The 24,185-nt window shown below is 40.2% G+C and overlaps 1 protein-coding gene across 1 annotated transcript in view; it reads left to right on the forward strand.

The window, feature by feature from the left end:
* The window catches only part of AKAP13 (A-kinase anchoring protein 13), a 350,062-nt gene that overhangs the window by 86,075 nt on the left and 239,802 nt on the right, over nucleotides 1-24,185 (forward strand). Inside the window, exon 2 of the mRNA XM_019945698.3 lies at nucleotides 11,367-11,410. Within this exon, the coding sequence (XP_019801257.2) occupies nucleotides 11,378-11,410 (33 nt within the window). The 5' untranslated portion in view covers nucleotides 11,367-11,377. The remainder of the gene's footprint in view (nucleotides 1-11,366; nucleotides 11,411-24,185) is intronic.

The following is a 24,185-nucleotide window of genomic DNA, read 5'->3' on the forward strand; positions in this document are numbered from 1 at the left end:
CCCCTTCAGTGTGACTTGGAGGAGAGATTACTGAGGGAGACCTTTCCCGTATAGTGAGAGGGTGAGAAACAGTTCTGTTATGTCAGAACACGGATACATTTTGGTCTTTAAGTAGCTAAATTCTCTGCTAAAACTGCTAATCACATTATCACAGGTTCTGTGTAGTTTGTTATGGTTCTGTATGGCATCTAGATCGTTAGATGTAGGGGTGATGATTTTCGTGTGCTTTTAGTTGACTGGACCTAGTTGTTTCCACCTAAACTAAGTTTATCAGTAATTTTAAAAAATACTCTCTGCTCATTGTATGATATAAAAACAAAATGACTCCCTAACGGATAACTCAGGCCAGGGATGCTTTATGAATAGAAAATCTCCTTTTAAAATGAAATTTTTCGCTTAAGAAGTTAATAAAGTAATATTTGAAAAAACCCTAACAGGGACTTCCTGGTGGTCCAGTGGGACTATGCGCTCCCAATGCAGGGGGCCTGGGTTCGAACCCTGGTTAGGGAAGTAGAGCCCATATGCATGCCACAACTGAGAAGTCCGCATGCTGCAACTAGAAGATCTCGCATGCAGCAACGAAGATCCCACGTGCCACAACTAAGATCCAGCGTGGCCAAAATAAATAAATACTTAAAAAAACCCAAAAACCTCTAATAGCGGGCTGCTGAAAATACTGGAGTTTCTTTGACTTTGTAGAATTTTCATTTAATTATGAAATATACAAATTTCTTTTTCCTGAAGTCTTTGTTGTTTAAAACTTTCCCTCCAATTTTGAGATCGTTTAAAAAAAAAAGTCCACCTCTCATGTTTTCAAATACCATTGTTCTCAAAATGTTAAAGACATACTACTGGAGAATAACATTGAAGGCAATATTTATCCTTGAGATATGAGAACCATTTTAACAATTTAAAAGCTAACATTGACATTCCTAGCATCTGTTTCTAATACCTCTTCTGCCTGCCACTTGTGGGAATGATGTGATAGTGCTTTTGTCATGTAATGTGACCAAGAAGGTGGGCTTTGTGTCACTGTGAAATAATTTCTAACCAAGTAGCCACTCCAGGCCTTGGGATTTGTCCAGGTTAGGTCATCCAGCTTCGTAATGTCTACATTTGTGTGAGCGCCCACTTGCCTATATTTAGTCTTTCCAAATAGTTTATAATTGGTTTAGCACATTGGATTGCTTGCTTTTTGGATGATAGAGGTTGGGGAGGATGAAGGAAGTATAAGGCTTGAATTTGGCAGTCTCTTTACAGGATGTCCCTTTTAACCCCTGCTGAGGTTAATTTACATAAAACACAGCTGTGTGTGAATTTTTCTAAATTTAAAGTTTATACTTATTACCATAGGGATAAGATTGTCAGCACTTACTGAATTTATGGTCTTGCTCTCCTGTATCTGGACCTCCTGGCAGCTTACAGTTCCTTTTCCTTTGGATAACAGGATACAGCTGGTGGCAAAATTCTCACCTGTGGAATAGCCATTTGGAGTTTTGTTCTCTATATAGGTCTCTGCAAAGCAGCAGAAACTATTTTTGCAGGAAACCACAAGCCTGTGTAAAACACCAAAAGAGGATTGAAATAACATGTGCAAGTGTTCCTCTTCCCTGAAGTACCAACCATCATGCGAGAGCCTAAGTATGGTGTTAAGCAGCTCTTTGCCCTCCCTCCCCTTTACTTTGGGGTTGTTGTCCAGTTAAATGATGCTGAATTCCCCCACTCTGGTCTCTGTTACGTCTCTGGCCAATCAAGCAAATTGATCCAGGCTGGATTTCTTAATAAGCTACTAGGTAAGCCTTCTGGGACTAGACTGACCTTAGATATTTTGGTAAGATTGATTTTTGTTCTTATAGCTGTGGATCCTTTACCATCAAACGGTGTGGAAAAGCTGATTAATTTCTGTCTCTGATGTTCATGTCAATCAGGTATTTCTTCAGTGTTTATTGGGTGCTCAGTACCATGCCAGATGCTGCAACAGGAGCAGTAGTGGTGTGGAGGAGTGCTACAGAAGACATATACGGGTGTGGTGGGCTGGAATAAACAAGTTAGGGAGAAAAGGTAAGCACAGAAGTAAAAGTGAAATAAAACCCAGTGTGTGACTTATTGCTGATTGTATAGATTAGCTTATCAGCAAGGTGGAAGGCATTATCTTGAGCAAAAGAGTGAGGACTGGACTGAGCATGGGGCATGCAGATGGTGTGTGTAGGAGCTGAGTGGAAGGGAGGGTATGGGATAGGGGAGAGGAGTGCTAAATAAGGCCGCATAGATAATGCACTGAACACTATGCAGAGACATCAGAAGGGGTAGTGGGGGGGAGCCTGGATGGCCACTGAGAGTTCACCAAAGATAAAGGGCATATTTAGTAGAGCACTGTATCTGTTGGGGTCCCCGTTTCCCTCATCAGTGCCCTTTATTTAGAATTAGACATAAGCAGTGATTAGGATGGAGTAGTTGAATGGGATGCAAGGTGAGTGCTGAGATGGCTAATCACATAACTCATTCCAGGCAGTAAGAACAGAAACTTAATTTATTGAGTACTTTCTTGTTGCTTAGTACTGTATAAACATTTTACACACATCTTTTATTCTTTTTCCCCCCATTTTACACATGAGAATAAAGCCTGGCAGTTAAATAACTTGTCCAGGGTATGCAGCCAGAAGTGCAAGAGTTAACAACTCAAATCCAAGTCTGTCTCTCTCCTTCTCTGAATTATATTGCCATTCTCAGTTTTAGCCTTACATTCTTCTGTGAGGGGTTGCTAAAGAATTGTTTTTTTTTTTTTAATTGGGGTATAGTTGCTTTACAATGTTGTGTTAGTTTCTGCTGTACAATGAAGTGAATCAACTACATGTACACATATATCCCCTCCCTCTCGGACCTGCCTCCCCCCCCACCCCCACCGCCAAGAATTCTTAAATGCTAGAAGGTTGTTTCCCCAATCTAGATGGGCACTGTGCAGTCATCTGTTCCTTTAGTATCTTCATTATTATCAAAGTGGCTTATAGAGAGTTGGTGTAAAATAAATATGATATTGAATATTTTGCAGAGGAAATGTAGTGAGCTTATTAATCTCTCTGTTGGCAGCTGCCAGTCCTAAGCTGCCCATGTGTGTCTGTGGATGCAGCACCTGGGCTTATGAGCCCTAGGGTGCAGGGCTCCACCTTTAGAAGAACTAAGATGGGTTAAATGTGTTCCCAAAACTGTGATCACATCTTATTTTTAGGCTTTTCCCTCCATTTCTTGAAGCAAGGCAGATCTTAGTGCTATCGCCTAGAACTTCCTAAAGAAAAGAGGTTGGTGCCCCCAAAGAACCTTGCTATGTGATTGCATACTACTATGTAGGCAGAGAGGAAGCTGCAGAACGAAAGAAGCATTTTAGGAAGGTTGAGTCAGAGGTGCAAATGGAGCATGGAGAGATTTTCTCAAGGTGATAAGGCCCTGGCACTCATATCTACAAGCAGAGGCAGGTAGACTGGCAGTGATTCCTACTTGGGGAAGGAGGGTAATGTGGGCTGCTTCTGAGACCGCGTTTATAGAGTTCCATGGCTGACAGGATTTGGCTAGAGTTTGGGATGAGGATCCCAGGGCCTGTGAAAATTGATTGGGAAGCCAGCCTTTGCTTGCTGCACCTCAGGAAAGCCATGGTGAGGTTCTGGCCTGACCTTACTGGTTGGAACCCACAACAGATACTTGCTCTGTCTGGGTTTGAGTTTAGGCTACATGATTACCTTCCAGTGAAACTTTTTAATGAATCTTTGAACCTGCAGTTGTGTATGATCTGACATTTGAGTCTGAGCTTTAAAAAAAGAGAGGTGACAAAGAAAGGAAAGAAAAGAAAATGAAAAAGAAAAAACAAAGCAGAGATTTGTTGATGCCAGTGCCATCGTATGACCATAATTTCTTTAGGCTAGAGCTGTGTCCACTGGTTTGTATATTTTCTCTGTCTTCCTTCCTTGGCTTCTGAGGCCAAGCAGCTTTTACATGAGTGCCTCTCCTGACTTCTCCCATCATCCCCTGCTTGCACTTCTCATTTCTTCTGTATTGTTCTTAAGAACTTACTGTGCTGTCTTGTCTTTGGTTATGCAGTTTTTTCTGCACTACACTTCTATGTCCACTTGGTGAAAATTGCCTCAGTGTTGGCCTCTTCCAGTAAGCTGTGTCTGGGCCTCCACCTTCTAGAGAGTTTATAGGTCCTTCCTGATCCTTGTAAAATTTTTATTATTGCACTTAATCATATTGTACTATAAATTACCTGGTTACTTAATATGTGTCACTTATGAAATTGGTACCAGCCACGTGGTGTTTATCCCTAAAGCTCAGCATCCAGCTGTACATGGAATATTCTAAGGGCTCAGAAATATGAGATTATCTCCCATTATTGAGTCTTTATGTGCCAGGCAGAAATTATATACATATATAAAGAAAAGGAGGCCTTAAGCTCTAAAAAGACTATGGTGTACTCTCCCTTATGAATTTTAGAGCAAGCTCTAAGATGAGTGTAAGAAAGTCAGAGTTTTAAAATTAAGTTTAATTTCTTAATTATTTTAATTAGTTAATTAATTATCGTGGAAAGAGTTCTGATTTTTTTATTCCACGATAATTACTTTGCGTGTGTATGTTTGCCCTAAGTTCAGGATCATTCTGCCTATTGGGTAATGCAGCACTGATAAAGAAGAAATTAAATGAGCGAATGTGGGTGTTAGTGTTTTGTTGTTTGGGTTTTGTCTTAGTTTGCTGAATCCTTTTGTTTTACTGTGAGTATTGCACTTTGTTAGATTCTTCGTTCTTTTCATGTCCTGACTACCTGCTTTAGGCCCCTCTTCCCATCTCACCCCAATTCCGACTAGTGCTTTGCTTTTTTCTTGGTGTGTAGTAAGTACTGTGTCATGAGACGGTGGGACAGAGCAAGGCTTACTGTGCTGTGAGAGAATCAGACATGTGTTATGGATCTTAACACCATTGTTTCCAAAAGTGTGGGCCATGATTTCAAAGCAGAAACATCACAAGGTTTGGTCTGATTTGGACTCTGATGGTGGAAGTGGGGGGAGGGGACCAGGCAAGAGTCGGCATTATTTAAGAAGGCTCCAGTGGATGCTCATGTGCACTAAGATTTGAGAATCACTGCTTAGAGCAAACTGCTCCGCGGCATGCGGGATCTTCCCGGACTGGGGCACGAACCCGTGTCCCCTGCACCGGCAGGCGGACTCTCAACCACTGCGCCACCAGGGAAGCTCAGTGCATCTCAGAAGAACTTGGACATTTATGAGGCTTCTGTAAGATTTCCTCAGTCCCTAATTCAGGAAATGTATTTCGTACATGTAGTGTTCTATATTTTTTGTATAACTTGACATCCTCCCCAGGAAGAGTCTGTCTGCTCTTTGTACTGTGCTTCTTTTTCTATTGTTCAGAATTCCTGGCTCCCACCCTCAACCAGTTCATAACATGTTTATAGCCACCAGCCCAGACTCCTTAGGAATGAAGGAAGGAGTCTTTGGATCTTGTTATTTTCCTTGAGGAAGACCTGAATGTTGACTGTTTTGCAAGAATCCAGAGTATGCATTGTCATTTCCATGTTACCCCTCGCCCCAAATGTTTGTGGGTTTCGAAGGGTTTACTGTAGCCCAGTCTTAGCAGGGTCTCTGGCCAGGGAAATTCATTTGAAGCACATTTTGCCATGGAAGTACCCTGCAGGTAAAAATACTCTGTTTACACTTGGCTGTGTCCCAAACAGCTGTTCTCCTCCTAATGAGACTGGGGGCTGCACATCTTTTTTGTGGATTTAGAAGCTTTCCTGTTGTGGATGACAAAAATCATTTGCAAAAACCAATTGAAGTGATAGATTTGTCAGAGACAGACAGCTGGTCCTTAGGAAATGGGCTGAGATCTCCACGCTCACAGGTTCAAGGGAGTTTGCAGCCTGCAGTATAATTACCTGATACGGTGTTGAGGGGGGCCTGTGATTTGCTCCCCCTCCCGCCACCTCCCCTTGGGCATTTCGTTAAGGGTGGAGCACCTGTTAAAGGCTTGTTTAGTGTACTGTGTGGCTGTGGCTAAAGAATAGTGAGTTTGGTTTAAGTTTACAAACGTATGGGTGCAGACATTCTTGTTTTAATTGCTTTGCTTTTATTAGCTCCAGGGACCTTTAGTAAGGATTGTAGATTTATTCAGTGTTTTCATTTAGGAAAAAAAGGTATTTTTACTCATTTCTAGGTCAGTTGCGATACACTGAATGACCAGGGACTTAAACCAGATGTGCTGTGTGTAATGTTTCCTTTCTGATTGCAAAAGTAATATCTGTTCATTGTTTGAATAGTTATAATTAAGAAACTGATAATTTAGGAATGAAAATTCCCTGTAATCCCCAGAAATACATACATTTAACATTTTGGTATTTGTTCCTCCAGATCCTTTTCTGTGGTTATTTTGTTATATTTTGCAATTCTACTTTACCCACCACGTGTTTTAAGACAGAAATGCATCTCTTGCTACCTGAAGCCTTTCATTTAACCATTTATACTTTTCAAAGTATTTTATGTGGTAGTCTCCACTGAGACCCAGAAACTCTGCCAGGAAGAAGGAACAGTGGCTTCTACTCTGTGCCTGGCAAGTGTGCTTAAGTGCTTTACTTGGCGCTTTTTCTTTTTTTCAATTCAATATAAAAAGATTTATTAAGAAGTCATTCTCCCACCCACATCCTCTTCTACCCTGTGACCCTCACCTTTCATATCCAGTTTTATTAGTTTCTAATGTATCCTTCCAGTGTTTCTTTATGCAGATAGTAGCAAACATGAATATATGTTCTTATTTCCCCCTTTCTTACACAAAAAGAGGATACTATGCATACTGTTTGGCATCTCACTCTATTCACACAGTATACCCTGGAGACATATTCTACATTAGTACTTGGCCCTTGCTTTTGATTCTTACACCAACTCCATAATATAGGCAGCAGTTACTATGCCCTTTCTACACATAAGGAGGCTGAGACTCAGACAAGTTAAGTGACTTGCTCATACAGTTTATTAGTAAAGAACTTGGATGCCTACCCATTTAATCTGATTTCTCATCTAGAGAATATTGTGCCACACCCTATGCCTTTCCTGTATTGAGAAGTGGTTTTTTAGATGAAAATATTCTTTGAGACATATAAAACTGTTGAGTGAGGGCATAGTGCTTCTTTGAATTATTAAGAGGTATTTTTTTTAGTTTTTGACCAGGAGTTGGCATTCTGTGGCCCACTGGCTGAATCTAGCCTTCTTCCTCTTTTTGTAAATAAAGTTTTATTGGAACATGGACCCACCCAAGTCATTTACATATTGCAGCACAGACCATATGACCTGCAAAGCCTAAAATATTTACCATCTGGCTCTTTACAAAAATGTTTGCTGACACCTGTTGTGGACACCAAGTTTTATTTAGGTGTGTAAATTTTTTTTTTTGTAGCTTCTAAGGTTTTGCATTCGTTTGCTCAGGCACATTGGTTGGTGGAAGTGCTTTCTTTCCTTTACTTCCCCCAAACTAATCAAACAGGCGTATCACTTCTTGCTTGAGTTTCTCTGTGATCCTGTATAGTGACTGAGTTTCTACACAATCATTTTCAGGTAGAGTGAATTGCAAAATATTCCAAAACTTTTGCTACTGTTAATGTTGGTACAAAACTGGTGTACATCCTGATGATGGTTTGTGCATTGCACCCTATGGTGATAGTTTATGTTAAAGTGCAAGAAGGGATCATCAGCACAAAGTCTAATCATAATCAGCAGCACCCTGAGACTTCTTGCATGGGGGTGTTGTGGGAGTGTGTAGATTTATATAATTGAGACAGTTGCATTAAAATTGGTTGACTCTTGTTTTGACATAAAGTGAACGTGTGACATTTATACAATAGCAAGCTATTAAATTTGGTTTTCCTTTGAGCATTTTGAAATAAAATGCAAAATGTGGAAAGAATAAAAATACTTAATTACTGTGCTTGTAATTATTTCACACCCCCTGAATTTATGACTCCTCAGAACTGTAGCAGGTTACTACTGAGTGGCAGAGTTGGTGAACATACTTAAAATCACATCATTTAAATCTTTGAGTTTTGATAGTTCCTTTTCTTCATGGTCTCTTTCAAATGGCATGCAGCCTTTACTGTCCCACTGTGTCTGTCACATGTTGTGCTTGTGTTACATGGAAGCAACCCAGTGAACTTGTGCAAGGTCACTCACTAGTTAGTTATTGGGTAAGGAAGAAATTCCAGGGTTTTCTCTCTTAAAATTCCTTAATGAAATGATTGGATGGACATAGTGCATTTCTTTAATTTTCCGTTTGGGAAAGCTTGATAAAAATTCTGTTGGCAAAGCAGAGAGTCCAGTGATCTCCAAATTGGTCTTGGTGTATACGTTGATTTTTAAGTACATTTACTTTGACCCAAAAGACTGCCTTCCTGTAATATGCTCCTTTTTGTAGAACACAGCTCTCAAGTAAGTAAAGTAAGTTTGTTTAAATGTGTGAAATAAGTTGAGGCATTATACGTAGCAAGTTTTCGATGGTTTAGCATCGCGACTCTTGAGTTTTCAGTTTTAGGACCAGTTTGAGGGTCTTTCATCTATTATCTGTATTACTAGCTTTCTTAATCTCTTTCATTTTTTGGGTAAAAGTCACTTCACAGAGGCCTCCCCTCAGCACCATATTTAAAACTGTATCCTACTCATTTCCCGTTCCCTCTTCCCTGTTTTATTTTTCTCAATAGCACTCACTAATCACTCTCTGAAAACCGTTTATTTTAATGCTTTATTTATCTGTGTTACTCCTAGAATAAGCTCTGTGAAGCTTCTGTACTCTCAGTGCCTTGAGTACGGTGTCTGGCACATGGGAGACGCCCAGTGACAGTTGAATTAACAAAGTCAAAGAGAGTCTGTATTGCTTGTAGAATGAGGGCTAGACGTAGGGCAAGTCAATTTGTGGCGTCAGACGGGATTTGAAACTGGGTTCTCCCACCTCTTGATGTTGATATTAAATGATTTAATCATTGAAAGAACTTTTCCCTCCCAATGAAATGGGAGAAAATAATATCTTTTTATGGGGATTAAAAATTATATTGGATATAAAGCTCTGTAAATGTTAGTCCTCACTTTCCCCTGGTGTGTCAGCATTGAAGAAGCCTAAAGGCAATGTGAATTTACCAATCCTGTGCTTCTGGGGTCATTACCTCTATGACTTTTGACAGATGTATTCTTTCAACGGCTGTGTTGCCAACACAACAATGACCTGTGCCTTTGACCAGTGTGAGTGGACAGACACTTTGTCGTCCCTCTTTAATCCTCATATCAGAATAACTTGTATGGGTTTGGCTTTGAAATAAGTTTAGGCAAGTTCATGATTGCAGACAGTTCAGATGGCATCAGCCCTTAGAGCCAAGTGAGTTTCACCAGATCTTTCGTGAAATGCAGTGGGAACATCAGATAAGTTGATGTTTGTGGTCCTTATACACGTCATTCTAGGTTTTTTGGCAAATCAAGAAGCATCAGAGGGCTGTTAAGTCACTAGTTTGTCTCTGTGGATTTCTCCAAACCTTATGGATTACAAAGTGTTAATTCCTGTTTTGGTTTCCCCTGATATTTCTTCTGCTTGGGATGACAGGAACACTTCAGAAGTTAGTTAAGGCAAATTGGTTCAGAAATTTATAGGTTCTTTTAGTCTTTTGTCCCAGGTAAGTCTGAATACGACCTGGAAAGCTGATTAAAAGACCAGTGAGCACAGGGAGCTTAATTTTAAATTAAATGGATATTTAATGCGTTGAGAAAGTACTCAATCTTCAGTCTTTCTTTTTTTAATCTATGCTTGCTATTTGCATCTGATGGCCAGGAAATCTCTATTTTTCTACTAAAAGCATTGGTTATTGCTACATTTCTCAAGCTTGGTTTTCAGTGTGGATTTTTGCGGGTGATTTTTAGCACCTATGGGTACAAAACCATTAAATGAAGGCCGGCAGAAAGGAAAGAGTGCCCTGAGCTGGGAAGTCTCTTACAATCCTCTGGTAGACCAGAGGATGAACGGGGCAGGCAGGGAGGTGGTCAGTCACTGCGGGGGCTTCCTGGCTGTGAGCATGTCTTCCAGCAGAACACAGTGAAACCCGTGGCCTGCTGGTTGGAGGTGATTGTGCTTAGGAGCCTGGTTATAGATTTTTTTTTCCACAGGTGTGTGTTAACTTTTTTTTTTTGGGTGAGCCTTGATCCGCAGACACACACAGCCTGACCAAACTGGCAGATTTGTGAGAATTTTAATATTGAGAGGATTCTGTTATTGGAGTTATGCACGGTTGCTAAGGCATTGCTTTTTATTCTAAAATTTGGTCTTGGATAACCTCCAGTTTATGCTGTTGGGATTTCAGTTAATTGTTACGCTTTTGTGATCTGGTCTGGTATAATACCACATATGGGATTTTATCTTTTTTTGCATGTATGAATGACATTCCTGTACTGTTGTTTTTTATTTTGCTGGATAATAATTTAATCCAGTCCCCTGTCATGAGTAAGACACTTGAAGTTGACTATAATGAAATCACTTGGGTCTGCTTCTCTGACTCTTGTGAAGATGGGATCAGCTTATTCTCAAATTCATTGTATTTGGCAAAAGACCTGCCCTTCTGAAGTACACAATACTGGACGATGATCATTTTGGCTTAGAGGAAATCCTGGTCAAATTACCAAGTTAAACTTTTAAGAACATGCTATTCTCAATATTCACAAATGTATTATGTAATGCTGGAAGTCTCCTCTAAAGTTCTTCCTAAGATTTTTGTGAGAATTCATTTAGTGCAGGTAACCACAGGGAATCCAGCTATTAATTTTGAGGAAAGTGACAACTTCTAGCTGTTGGAGGCCAGCAGTAGCCCCCCTTCTCTGAGAGGAGGGTTGAGAGGAAGAGGGCTCTCTAGTGGTCTGCCGAACCCTTCTACCCTAAGCGCCCCAGTGAGACTGGGGGGCATCCCTGGTTAGGTAGCATTGTGTGAGTTTGGGGGATTATGTAAAAGTATAACTGCACGCACGCTGTTCTTGCTTTGGTAACTGATTTTAATATCCTGTTGGTTTTGTTGTTGAAGCTTCTTCTATGACAGTGAAGCCTTTTGTCTTTATTTTTCAATCAGAAAATCTTTCTCCCCACTTGAAAGGATGGAATCGGGGCTACAAGGAATTCTGCAATCTTTGACCTTCTTGCCTCCCCAAACCTCTAAGGAAAGCCGGGCATCCAGTAATCTCAGACTTTTGATTGTGCTTTTGTAACCTTGCTTGACATCTAGGACTTTTGGAAGGTTTTAGATTTTTGACGATAACTTTTAATTTTATTCTCATTTATTTCTCCCTTTTCTGTTTCAGTGTCCTGGGTCATGAAACTTAATCCACAACAAGCTCCATTATATGTGAGTAAATCGCAAGATTTCATTTTATACTTAACTTGTGCTGTTTAATTCTTATGATAAACTCAAAAAATGCTCTCGTGTGATTATCAAAGGAATTTTTAACCGTCTACACATGAATTTATTGGCCTAATACACTTAAGAAATTAAATTTGATTTAGTAAATATTAAATGATAATAATGCATGGCACTGAGCTCAGAACAAATAATGCTCGTAAGACTTGTGAGATAGACTGATCATGGTGATAAGATGCGTGTATAAAATAATTGCATTGCCCTACCAAATGATACTCCGGCTTATTTTTACGTACAGTGCATTTCTGTAAAACTAGTATGTAGAGCTTCCTACTGCCATGGTCAGTTACCCTGTGCCACAACTAGGTGGCACTCTTTCATTGGCAAAAGTGCTATTTACTTTAAGAATCTGGGTGAAAGCTGATGTATCATCTTCCTAAAGTGAGGGAATTATAAGATGAAATGGATAAATGAATGAATCGAGGCTGGAAAAACTAAATTCTAGGTGTGTGTGTGTGTGTGTTTTTTTTTTTTTTTTTTTAAATGTTGTAAGAGTGAATTATCTGAATCAGAGTGGTAGAAAGTGCCTGTTTGGTGAGGAGCTGGCTTAGAGGTATGGATAGTTAGACTTGCGAGAGGCTGGAGGGTTTGGGGTTGGTATGGTCTGGAGACGTGAAAAAACCTTTTTTGATGGACAGGATTTCAGTCAGGTCTTGAAGATTAAGGGTCATTTCGTTGGCTGAAAAATCCTCAGAATTTGTTCAAGACACAGACCAGATGGTAGAGGGATGAGTGGCAGTGAGCATGTTGTTCAGTGAGCGGGGAAGGATGGTAGTGGAAAGTCTGGCCCTGCTGAATTTGTGTTGGGGGTGATGGGAGATAAGTCTGAAGAGGTGGGTGACGCTTAGTTGTGAAAGCACACAAGAAGGTGCGCGGAGTTTATTTTGTGACCGCTGAGGAGCTTTTAATGGTGTTTAAACAGGCTGTTCATTTTATGTATTTATTTTTAACCATGCCGTGTTAATTAAAGTCATATACCTTTCTATCATAGAGCATTCATGTGATCATGCTCCATAGTTTATCTCTATGTTAAATGTAACATACAAAGAAAAATATATGTGTTCTTAGAAGATAATTTATGTTCATATTTTCTTTCCAGACTACTTGGAGACAATTTATTATGTTCACCAGTGGGTTTGCACATGAATTGAATATCTTGGACTTAAGAAAACAACTTTATTTTTTGGTTTGTTTCTTAAAGTCCTTTTTAAAAAAATATTTATATTTATTTATTCATTTGGTTGCACCGGGTCTTAGTTGCGGCAGGTGGGCTTCTTAGTTGTGGCATGAGAACTCTCAATTGTGGCATGCATGTGGGATCTAGTTCCCTGACCAGGGATCGAACCCGGGCATTGGGAGCGCGGAGTCTTAACCACTGCATCACTGGAGAAGTCCCGAACAACTTTATTGAGATAAAATTCACACACCATAAAATCCACTCATTTATGGTTTTTAGTATATTCACAGTTGTGTTATCTTAACTTCAGAACATTTTTATCATCCCCAAAGAAACTCCGCACCCTTTAGCAGCCACTCATCAATTCCCCCTCCTCCAGCCCATGGCACCCACTATCTACTTTCTGTCTTTATGGTTTTACCTGTTCTGGAAATTTCGTATAAATGGAGTCATGCAATACCTGGCCTTTTATGACTGGTTTCTTTCACTTAGCATCATGTATATAAGGTATATGTTAGAGTAAGTATAAGTACTTTGTTCCTTTTTATTGACAAATAATATTCCATTATATGGACCTACTGCATTTTATTTACCCACTCCTCAGCTGTTGGGCATTTAGGCTGTTTCCACTTTTTGGCTATTCTGAATAATGCTGCTGTGAACAGCAATTTTTTTGGTACTCCTCCAATTTTATTCTTTCCCCGTTGAATTTTCTGGGGCACCTTTGTTGAAAATCAATTGATTATAAGTGTAAGGAATTACTTCTGGACACTCAATTCTGTTCCTTTCATTTAGGTCACCCTTCGTTAGATCAGTTTCTTTCAGCAGTGATTTATATCGGTAGTTTTCAGTGTACATGCCTTTTATTTTTGTGAATTTATTCCTAAGTATTTTATCCTTTTTGATGCTATTGTGAATGATATTTTCTTAATTTCATTTTTAGGTGGCTCATTGCTAGTATATAAATACAACTGATTTTTGTGCATTGATCTTTTAATCTACAACCTTGCTGAACTTGTTTATTAGCTAGTACTTTTTTAGTGGATTCCTTAGGATTTTCTACATCCAAGATGATGAAAATAGTTTTTTTCCTTTCCAATCTTTTTATTTTATTTCTTTTTCTTGCCTAGTTGCCCTGAGTAGAACCTCCAATGCAGAGTTGAATAAAAGTGGTGAGAGCAGACATCCTTGTCTTGTTTTTGATCTTAAAGGGAAAGCATCTGGTCTTTCACCATTAAGATTAGTATGATGTTGCTAGCTGTGGGTTTTCATAGATGCCTTTATCAGGTTGAGGAAGTTCCCTTCTGTTCCTAATTTGAGTATTTTTATCGTGAAAAAATGTTGGATTTTGTTGAACGTTTTCTCTGTCTATTGAGATGATTGTGTGGGTTTTTTCTTTCATTCCATTACTGAATTACATTGATTGATTTTTGAATGTTAAACCAACCTTGCATTCCTGGGATTAATCTCATTTGGTCATGGTGTATAATCCTTTTTGTGTGTTGCTAGATTTGGTTTGCTAGTATTTTGTTGAGGATTTTTGTGTCTTTGTATAAAAGATATATTCTGTAGTTTTCTTCTGATGTCTCTGTCTGCTTTTGGCCATTGAAAGCGTTTGATCAGGGGGCTGATATAACTACGTAGTTGTGGTAGGCAGAATAATGGTTCCTCAAGTGAGTCTATGTCTTAATCCCCAGAACCTGTGAATGTTTATCTCACATGGCAAAAGGGACTTCACAGATTTCATTAAGCTGAGGATCTTGAAACTGGAGATTGTCCTTTAATTATATGGGTAGCCCAGTGTAATCATAAAGATTCCTGTAAGTGAGAGAGGGAGTCAGAGATTTGTAGATGCCACGCTGCTGGCTTTGAGAAAGGAGGAAGGGTCCATGAGCCAAGGAATGCCACCTCTAGAAGCTGGGAAAAGCCGGGGAACAGTTTTTCCTCAGAGCCTCTGGAAGGAACACAGACATCTTTATTTTAGCCCCGTGAAAGTCGTTCAGGCCTCTGACCTTCAGAACTGTAAGATAATAAAATTTGTGTTCTTTTAAGCCTCTGAGTTTGTGGTAATTTGTTGTAACAACAATAGAAAGCTAATACAGTAGTAGTTTGGGAAAATTAATTGGTGGTAGTGTGCTGGATAATTTGGAAGGAGAGAGTAGAGGCAGAGAGATCAGTTAGAAGTTTTCTGAACTTTTCATCATGGAATTTGAGAACTTTAGAGTTAATAGAGACTTCAGGTAATACCTGCTTCAACCTTTCCGTTTTAGAGATGAGGAAATGAGTTCTGAAGATACTGTGATAAGGTCACACAGCTCATCGATGACGGTAAATTGTGATTTAAATCTGTATTTTCTGGGCTTGGTCATAGAAACCACTGTAAAGCCTATGAAGCTTAAAAAAGCTTCGTTCTGTTAGGGAAGCAAGGTTCTTAGACATCAGTTCTGGGGAATATACTTAATAAAGTAGTGCTTTATATATGATTTATGTGTTTAATGAAGTTGGGCAGGCTCTACTGGGGAAGACTGTTTTAAATTTCAGATTTCAAATATGTCGATCAGCAGTAATACTTACTGAGGCAATTGGTTATCCCTTTTTAAAGAGTGACAGTGTACTCCATTTTCAGTGAACTAAGCCAAGTCTCAGGGATTTACACTGTTTGGGTGAAGAAAAGTGTAGTAGTTTCCCCCTTATTCACGGTTTCGCTTTCTGTGGTTTCAGTTACCTGCAGTCACCATGGACTGATAATATTACATGGAAAATTCCAGAAATAAACAATTCATTAATTTTATTTTATTTATTTATTTTTGGCCATGCTATGCAGCATGCAGGATCTTAGTTCCCTAACCAGGGAACGAGCCTGTGCCCCCTGCAGTGGAAGTGTGGAGTCTTAAACCACTGGACCACCAGGGAAGTCCCACAATGCATAAAATTTAAATTGTGCACTGCTCCGAGTAGCATGGTGGAATCTCACACCATCCTGCTCTGTCCTGTAGGGGACGTATTTAAATCATCCCTTTGTCCAGTGTGTCCTGCCTGCTAGACACTTAGTATCCGTCTGGGTTATCAGATCAACTGTCGCAGTATCTCAGTGCTGTGTGCAAGTGACCCTTATTTTACTTAATAATGGCCCCAAAGTGCAAGAGTAGTGATGCTGGCAATTCAGATATGCCAAAGAGAAGCCATGAAGTGCTTCCTTAAGTGAAAAGGTGAAGGTTCTTGACTTAATAATGAAAGAAAAAAATTTGTTTGCTGAGGTTGCTAAGATCTATGGTAAGAATGAGTCTTCTATCCATGAAATTGTGAGGAAGGAAAAACAGATTCATGCTGGTTTTGCTTTCACACTTCAAACTGCAGAAGTTACAGGCACAGTATGTGATAAGTTCTTTTATTAAGATGGAAAAGGCATTAAATTTGTACAGTAAGATATTCTGAGAGAGAGGGTGGGAGAGACCACATTCACATCACTTTTATAGTGTATAATGGTCATTGTTCTATTTTGTTTTTAGTTATTGTTGTTCATCTCTTTACTGTGCCTAATTTACAAATTAAACTTTTATCACAGGTGTGTGTGTGTAGGAAAAAATATATATGGGGTTAGTACTGTCCATGGTTTCAGGCATCCACTGGGGGTGAATGTACCCCCCTGAGGATGGGGGCACTACTGTAACTGTACAGGACAGTCCGTTGGTAAGGGGGTCAATTCTCTGCACCTAGAGAAAGAAGTACTAAGCAAAAGAATAGAGTGTGTTGAAGTTTTTCTTTTAGTTTATATTTGAGATGTGCTAGGGGTACATGTCATCAACAGAAGAGAGAAAACTGCTAGTTAATAAGGAAAAACACTGGATCCTGAGAAGAACTTTTACCTGAAAGTTAAGAAAAATAGGCTGGATTCCAAATATTCCAAATAATCATCTTAACCAGTCTCTGAATAAAAATGTGTCCACAGTAAGCTGCCATAGTTAAAATGTAAGAAATGTCCCACTGTACAGGTGGCAGTACTGTTGAGTGTTTAAATGAAGCTGTTGTAATGAGTTATTTTTGTGAACTGTTCACAGTGGAACATGCGGAACCTGGAACTTCGGCTGCCAGTAGTGTAACCTGGCTGTGCGTTGGTTTCCTCGCCTGTCAGCTCTGTGATTCCACAAGTACACCCTTTGTGTTAGGCAGGGTAGTTACATTACCAGGTCAGGTTTTTCCCTCAGCCTCTACAAAAATGTTGATTACTGCCAGGTGCATGTGTGAGAATCGCAGTTGTAGGACCTTTGGGTGGCAGTGGTAAAAACGTTGATAGCTTTCCTAGGGTCCCTCTGGGTGGGGAGGGCCTAGGTTGTTTAGTGGCGGTAAAAATGGAGAGGTGGTGGCAGATGCAAGAAATATTTAAAAGAAGCAGTAGGACTAAATACTTTATTAGATGCGGGGAGTGAAAAAGAATGAATGATAGTTGATTGAGGACTTGAGTGTGAATGACAGCTGATGCCATTGCCAGATGTGGAAAAGAAGGAAGGTGATGACTTTGTTCTTTAGACATGTTGAAGGGCATATTGATGTCCTGATTACAGCGGGAGATGTGGGCTCGGAGCTATGGAGTAAGAAAGTTGATTTTGAACTAGAGAGAGTTTGAGTTATTTTTAAGAAATTGGTACTTTTGACTCTGAGAATAGATGAGTCCTTTGAGCGGGTAAGAGTGGATGGAATTAGGATAGTGGACTATGGCAGAGAAGGCAAAGTTGACTCAAGAGAGGAGGAAGGAGTTCCAGAAATCTGGGTTGCGTGTGAGTCTTTGACTTTTTATTCCTGGAGTTGTTAAATTTCAATCACACACTAGTACTGGAAGTGAATTTTGAGCTGGAGCTGGGGAGTTCTTTCATTCAGGTGCCCGCTTTGTGCAAACCCCTTTTTGGATGCTGGAAATTTAGCCATGAACAGAATGGAAGGGTCCCTGCCCTTCCGGTACTTGTATTATAGTGAGAAGAAGGCAGATAATCATAAACAAGAAAACATCAGGAAGAACAGTTTAATGAAAGTAAATAAAACAATAGGATGTGATGTGATTGTGCCTGAGTAGAGGCTGTTTTAGGCTGGGTGGTCAGGGAAGGCCTCTGAGGGGCGGCCAGTTAAGCTGAGACCAGAATGACCAGAAGGAGCCCGCCACGTGCAGATCCTGGCACAGTGTTCTAGCCCAAGGGAACAAGTGCAGAGCTCTAAAGTGAGGGCTAGGCTTGATACGTGTGGGGAACAGAAAAAATGGCGGCGGGGATTCAAGAGTGCAGGGGGGCGGGGTGCGTCCTCTCCTGGATGAGCTTGGAGACTCAGGAAGGAGACAGGGAAAAGCCTGATCTTGAAGCACTTCACAGACCATTGGGTGACCTCCCTAGGGCCTGCCTTTCATCACGTCTGAAGCCCAGCACAGCACCCACCTCTGAGTGTACTCTGAACTTCAGAGCCTTCAGTGGCTTGGGGTCAGGTCAGGCCTCTTAGGGATGTTGGATTAATCCTAATGTGGAGCTGTGGGCCCTGGGCAGACTGGATTCTCAGGCAGTTTAAGCATAGTAATTTGGACTGCCCATCTGAGGAAAAATAGTTTTAGTACTCTGTAGTCATCTTTAAGATCCGTGTTTTAGATGTAAATTGGATTTTCTTGAACGGAGGAACATTTTAAAGCAGATTTGGCTCTCATTTGTTAAAGGGCAGTGTAATTAAAAATTTCTGCTTAGTTTTTATATTCTTTCATGGTTGAATTGCTTCTGGGGAGAAAAAAATGTATTTTCAAAGTCCATTTGTGAACCTAAATGAACGGTGTATGATAGGATTTCATTGTAGTCCTTTCATTTTCTGGTTTTCTGTGAATGGTTCACCTACTGGTGTAACACTCATTTGCATCACCTGTAACCTTTCTGGATGACAACTCCTTAAAAACAAGAGTTCATGTTCATATACTACCTCCTGGTTTAAAATGCACATTTTGTAATGAGGTGGATAGACCTGGAGTCTGTCACACAGAGTGAAGTAAGTCAGAAAGAGAAAGACAAATACCGTATGCTAACACATATATATGGAATTTAAGAAAAAAAAATGTCACGAAGAACCTTGGGGTAAGACAGGAATAAAGACACAGACCTACTAGAGAATGGACTTGAGGATATGGGGAGGGTGAAGGGTAAGCTGTGACAAAGCGAGAGAGAGGCATGGACATATATACACTACCAAACGTAAGGTAGATAGCTAGTGGGAAGCAGCCGCAAAGCACAGGGAGATCAGCTCGGTGCTTTGTGACCGCCTGGAGGGGTGGGATAGGGAGGGTGGGAGGGAGGGAGACGCAAGAGGGAAGAGATATGGGAACATATGTATATGTATAACTGATTCACTTTGTTATGAAGCAGAAACTAACACACCGTTGTAAAGCAATTATACTCCAATAAAGATGTAAAAAAACAATAAAACGCACATTTGAATACATTATATCATTTGGTTCTCACAGCAACCTTGTGAGGGTGGAGGAAGCTTCATTCTTACCCTCATAATACTTGAGGAAATAAGAGCTCAAGATGGTTCATTTAGTATATGCAAAAGTTAGGGCTTTACCCAGAAATTGTGACTCTCAAACCCATTGTCTTTCTTCTGTATACCAAGCTGACATGCACAGTTCCTGTCCATAATTGTTATATAAAACACACAAATCTCATCCCACTTAATGTGATAGAGACTTGCACATATAAAGTCCTTTTTAAAATAAGTAACCCAAGTTTAGTCTTCCATTTCCCATGTTTTATTTGAAATAAGTTCACATTTATAGAAAAGTTAGAAGAATGCAACTTCACCTCTACTTATCTTTTATTAACATTTAGGTGTGACCTAAATGTGATTTGCTTATCATTTTCTGTATTACATATATTTTTTGAGCTGTTTGAAAGTTGCTTTTCCCAGGCATCATACCCTATTCTCCTTAAATATTTCAGCATAGATTTCTTAAGAACTGGGACATTCTCTTTCAGAAACACAGTACAATTAACAAAAACAGGAATTGTAACATTGATGTAATATTCTTATGTAATGTAAGTCCATATTCCAAATTTCTCTGATCATCCCAGTAATGTCCTTTAGAGCATCCTCCTCCCCTCTTCTCCCCAGTTCAGGATTTAATCCAGAATTACACACTGTATTTATTTACAGTCTCTTTAATCTCTTAATCAGGAACAGTTCCTTTGCTTCTCTTTGTCTTTCATGATACCAACATTTTGGAAGAGTATAGGCCATTTAGCCAGTTATTTTGTAGCACTTTGCTTCTTTTTGACAGAACAACTGCCTTTTAAAAGTTGCTCATTAAAAAAAATAAAGATGCTCATTTGTTTCCCAAGTTTCATTATTGATTAAGTTTACCTTGTGTGAGTCCTGAATAGTCAGTAATGTCATCTTTGTGATTAAAAGTATTGCTAACAAGGAAATAAATGTGATAACGATGTCTCTATTGTGCATATGTAACTTCCTTATAATTGTAAGGAGATATGTACAGCATCCCTGCAAAGTGTAGCCTAGAGTATCTGATTTTATTCCAGAGATGTATTCTGTGAAATAACTAACCTACCTAGTCATTTAGCGAATTGAAAAGGCATGCTAGACATGGTGCCTATATCTCTTGAGTCCTGAACTATTATTTCTAGCCATTATGGGACTTATGGTCTGAGCCACTTGTTTACAGTAAACAACATGCAGCAAACCACGTGGCTGCTAATAATTTTTATGAACATAGTACATGTACCCTTTGGCTCTAGAGCCCTTCTCACTATCAAGATAAAAGCATAGACTTTTCCACGGAACTCTACTTCACTTCGCTGTACAGTAGAAACTAACACAACATTGTAAAACAACCATACCCCAATGAAAGAAAAAAGCATAGACTTCTCCCAGAAAGCATAGGGGGGATGGGGAATGCTATCAGGTGATAAGAGAAAAAGCCAGGCACATGAAGCAAAGGTTGGTATTTATAAAACAAAATAGGCCCTACCACCAGCCCCACACACTAAGCACTAGGGGACCTAGCAACCTAGCAACTGGACATTAGCAACAGTAAATAAATCCTCCCCCAGAGTAACAGCTGAAGGGGATGAAAGATTTTTAAACTTCTGAAGGAGGAGCATGAAAGGGTCTTTGGATGCTTCTTATCTCAGGCCTCAGGCTAATGCTAGAAGAAATGTGGGCAGGCCAAACCTGAAGGTCTACAAGGCACAAGGAGACGATAGGGGTCAAGAATAAGGAGATCCGGATTATTCCAGAGAAAGTCACTTCCTTTCTCCTCTCATCACTTTACTTTTCTGGAGAAAAAGTTGTGATGATGCACCCAAGTGATTGTCCCATAGTCAGCACTCCATGTGGGGATGCACTTTGTAGGAGAGGTCAGGACTGGAGAACAATTTGATGAGTCATAGGGATCATTGTATTTTCGGGGTGGTTGAGCTCACTCTGCGGGAAGAGTGAAGAAACTGAGCTACAGAGAGATTGAGGGATTTGCCTGAAATTTCACAGGGGTTGTGATAGATCTGGTCAGGTAGCAGGATCTGCAAATAATTGGCCCAGCCAGTGTGCAGGAGGCAGTGGCTTGAATTTAGGATTCAGAGTACACATACAGAGAAGTTGTGGTGTAAGTCTGGTGGTAAGTGGGCTAAGTCAGAGGAAAAAAGGTAGCTGTGGGAACGCCGAAGAAGAGAGAAATATTTGAAAAGATAGCATTGAGCTCTTTTTCAAAGTATAACAGGTAAGGATTAGAATGTCTTTTGCGCTGTAGACACGTTGGAGAGTAGTTTACAGTTATTAATTGAAATCCCTCTTCAGTAAGAAAAAAGAGTAAAAATAAAATGTGGGTTGTAACTTTGGATGTAGGAAGTCAGTAATAGCCATCCTGGTGAATTACTTGGTCAGATACTTATCTTCAGGAGGGTGGGTGGCTTTTTAGCCCTGGACCAGTGAAAGGAAGGGAAGGTCAAGGCCCTTGAACAGTAAGTGAGGCATTTCTCTTGTTAAGTGCAGCTCCTGCAGGTTTTTGATGTTTTTCTGTATTAGATTAATGTCCTTACTGGTTGCCGAAGTGTTCCAGTGGGCATTGAGCACTTCATGGTTAATGACACTCCAGAATGGATGGTTGTGACTCTTAACACTGACTCAGAAGGTTTATATTGGACGCTGATGATTCACTAACTAAAATGACCATAAGGACACATTTAAAGAGGAAAAACTTGGGGTTCATTTCTCAGATCCTTCAGTTATAAACTTGGTTTTTTTTTTTTGGTGTCCCCAAGATTTGTGGTCTGTTGAACACATCTCTAGGTCTCCCTCAGGAAAACCAAAAGGCATTTTTTTTTTTACCTTACAAACTAAATACTTTTTTTTTTTTTTTTTTTTTTTGCGGTACGCAGGCCTCTCACTGTTATGGCCTCTCCCGTTGCGGAGCACAAGCTCCGGACGCGCAGGCTCAGTGGCCATGACTCACGGGCCCAGCCGCTCTGCGGCACGTGGGATCTTCCTGGACCGGGGCACGAACCCATGTCCCCTGCATCAGCAGGCGGACTCATCAGCACTGCGCCACCAGGGAAGCCCACAAACTAAATACTTTTTTAGAAGCAGAGAGATAGATGTGAGGTATAAATTCTGTTCTAAGCGTGCAGCAAGGTTATGTATGGGATACTTATTACCTGCCATATGATTGAGATGAAACCCACATTTATTAGATTTTCAAGGGGAAGAGCCATTCTAATTACAAAACAAATTTCCAGAACCCCAACAGATCTGGTTTATTATGTCCTTCCGCATTTCTCTTTTTCCTTAGCACTGAGTGTTTGCCTGGAACATCCTGACAGTAGAAGAACATCATCTTTGAAGGTAGATCTTTGGCACTGGATTCCTTTCTTCATTTAAAATCAACAAAACAAACCAATATCCAGTGATTATAACTATTTCTATTAGAATAGGGTCCGTCCCTTAAGATGATGTTGCTCTCTGTTTTCTCAAGGAAGGGAAAGGTGGGTTAGGGTGCTGGTATTGGTTGAGAACAACTTGAGAACAACTTCTTGGCAGGGTACCCTGGTGGGCACTTATACACATTCCCTCATTAATCTTCACAAGAGACAAAAGATTTGGTCAGTATTTCCACTTTAGAGCCCGTGAAGTGAGGGATCCAAGGGGTAACTGACTTGTCTGAGGTTGCAGCTATGGTGGACCTAGGGTTCAAATCCTGTGAATGATTCCCAAGCCCGTTTAAAAAAGGGAAATCAGAAGAGCCTTTCCATTTGACTCACATTTAGACCTTGAGAAAAACTTAGAGTGATATCCTGTCATCACATTGGATTCTTGTTGACTCTGGACTTCTGTGTCCAGCCTCAGTGAAGAGGACTTTGTGCAGTGGATTAATATGCTGTGTGTGTGCTAATCAGAAGTGGCCTCAGAGCCCAAACAGTACCAGAAGATGAGAGTGCAAGTGGAGATGTGCTCAGAAAGAAGCAGGTTTAAAATGAGCAATTAAAACAGTTTATTCTTGCATAAGTATAGTTTGCATAAATAATCAAAGCTGTGAAGGGCTGCAGAATTTAAATTACCCCAGCTTTAATCTTCTCAGTTGCCTCCTTTCAGGGAAGAGGACCTATTTGGTAATAGCAACATTTTATCTCTTCCTGGGAAATGTGTTTCCATAGCAGGAGTTGAACTAATCTGGCTATGCCTCTTGCTTGGCTGTTACTTTGTCACATTTTTCTCTTACAAAGAGAGCTTTATCAGCCTTCTGATCTCTTAAATGAATTACCTGCCTTAGCCTTAACAATAGGTCTGATGGGTCAGCTCCAACATTTTGTAGCCTGCAGGTTCTTTCCATCCAGATCTGAGGACTGTGTTTAAATAATGACAACTTCGTCACTAGTGCCAGAAGAAATAAGGAAGTCAAGTGTTCCTTAATTTAGCTTTTGATGGTTTTACAGAGCAAGAGCTTCAGTTTCCTTCTGTTGGGACTTTTTAATCCATCTCCAGAAACGTGCTTTGAAGTTAACAGATTTTGCATTTGCAGGTAGCATTTTCTTATTTTTCCTTGGCATTTTCAGAGCAGATGAAGATACATAGAGGTCAAAGCCTTTTCAGGGTCTGTGTACATGATGCCTTTACAATAACTTGGTGTTTCCCAAGCATCTGGATATGGGGCAGGGGGGCTGGAGTTAAATTTTCCATTCGGTTCTAGTGAAGAGAAGTCTTGCTGTCCAAAGAAGACCAAAATGTAGTGCTCTGTACCCTTAGCTCATTCACCAAGTGTTTGTGAAGCACCTATTAGTGAATGGAGGACCTGGTCTTAGAGGAATAGATTCTTTCACCGGGGCTCAGATGCTTGAAGAGTTAAATGACAGCACAAGCAGTACTTGTTCAGGTGCTTGGATGAGTTATACAGATGGTTACACAGTGACAGTTCATAGCAGGGAGAGGAATGAGATGTTGGCAGAAATGATAGGGAAGCCTTCAGGAAAGATGGGGGGCTCTGTTAGCCTGGACAGATTT

The sequence above is a fragment of the Tursiops truncatus genome, chromosome 2, assembly GCF_011762595.2.
Source record: "Tursiops truncatus isolate mTurTru1 chromosome 2, mTurTru1.mat.Y, whole genome shotgun sequence".
In the NCBI taxonomy this organism is placed as follows: Eukaryota; Metazoa; Chordata; class Mammalia; order Artiodactyla; family Delphinidae; genus Tursiops; species Tursiops truncatus.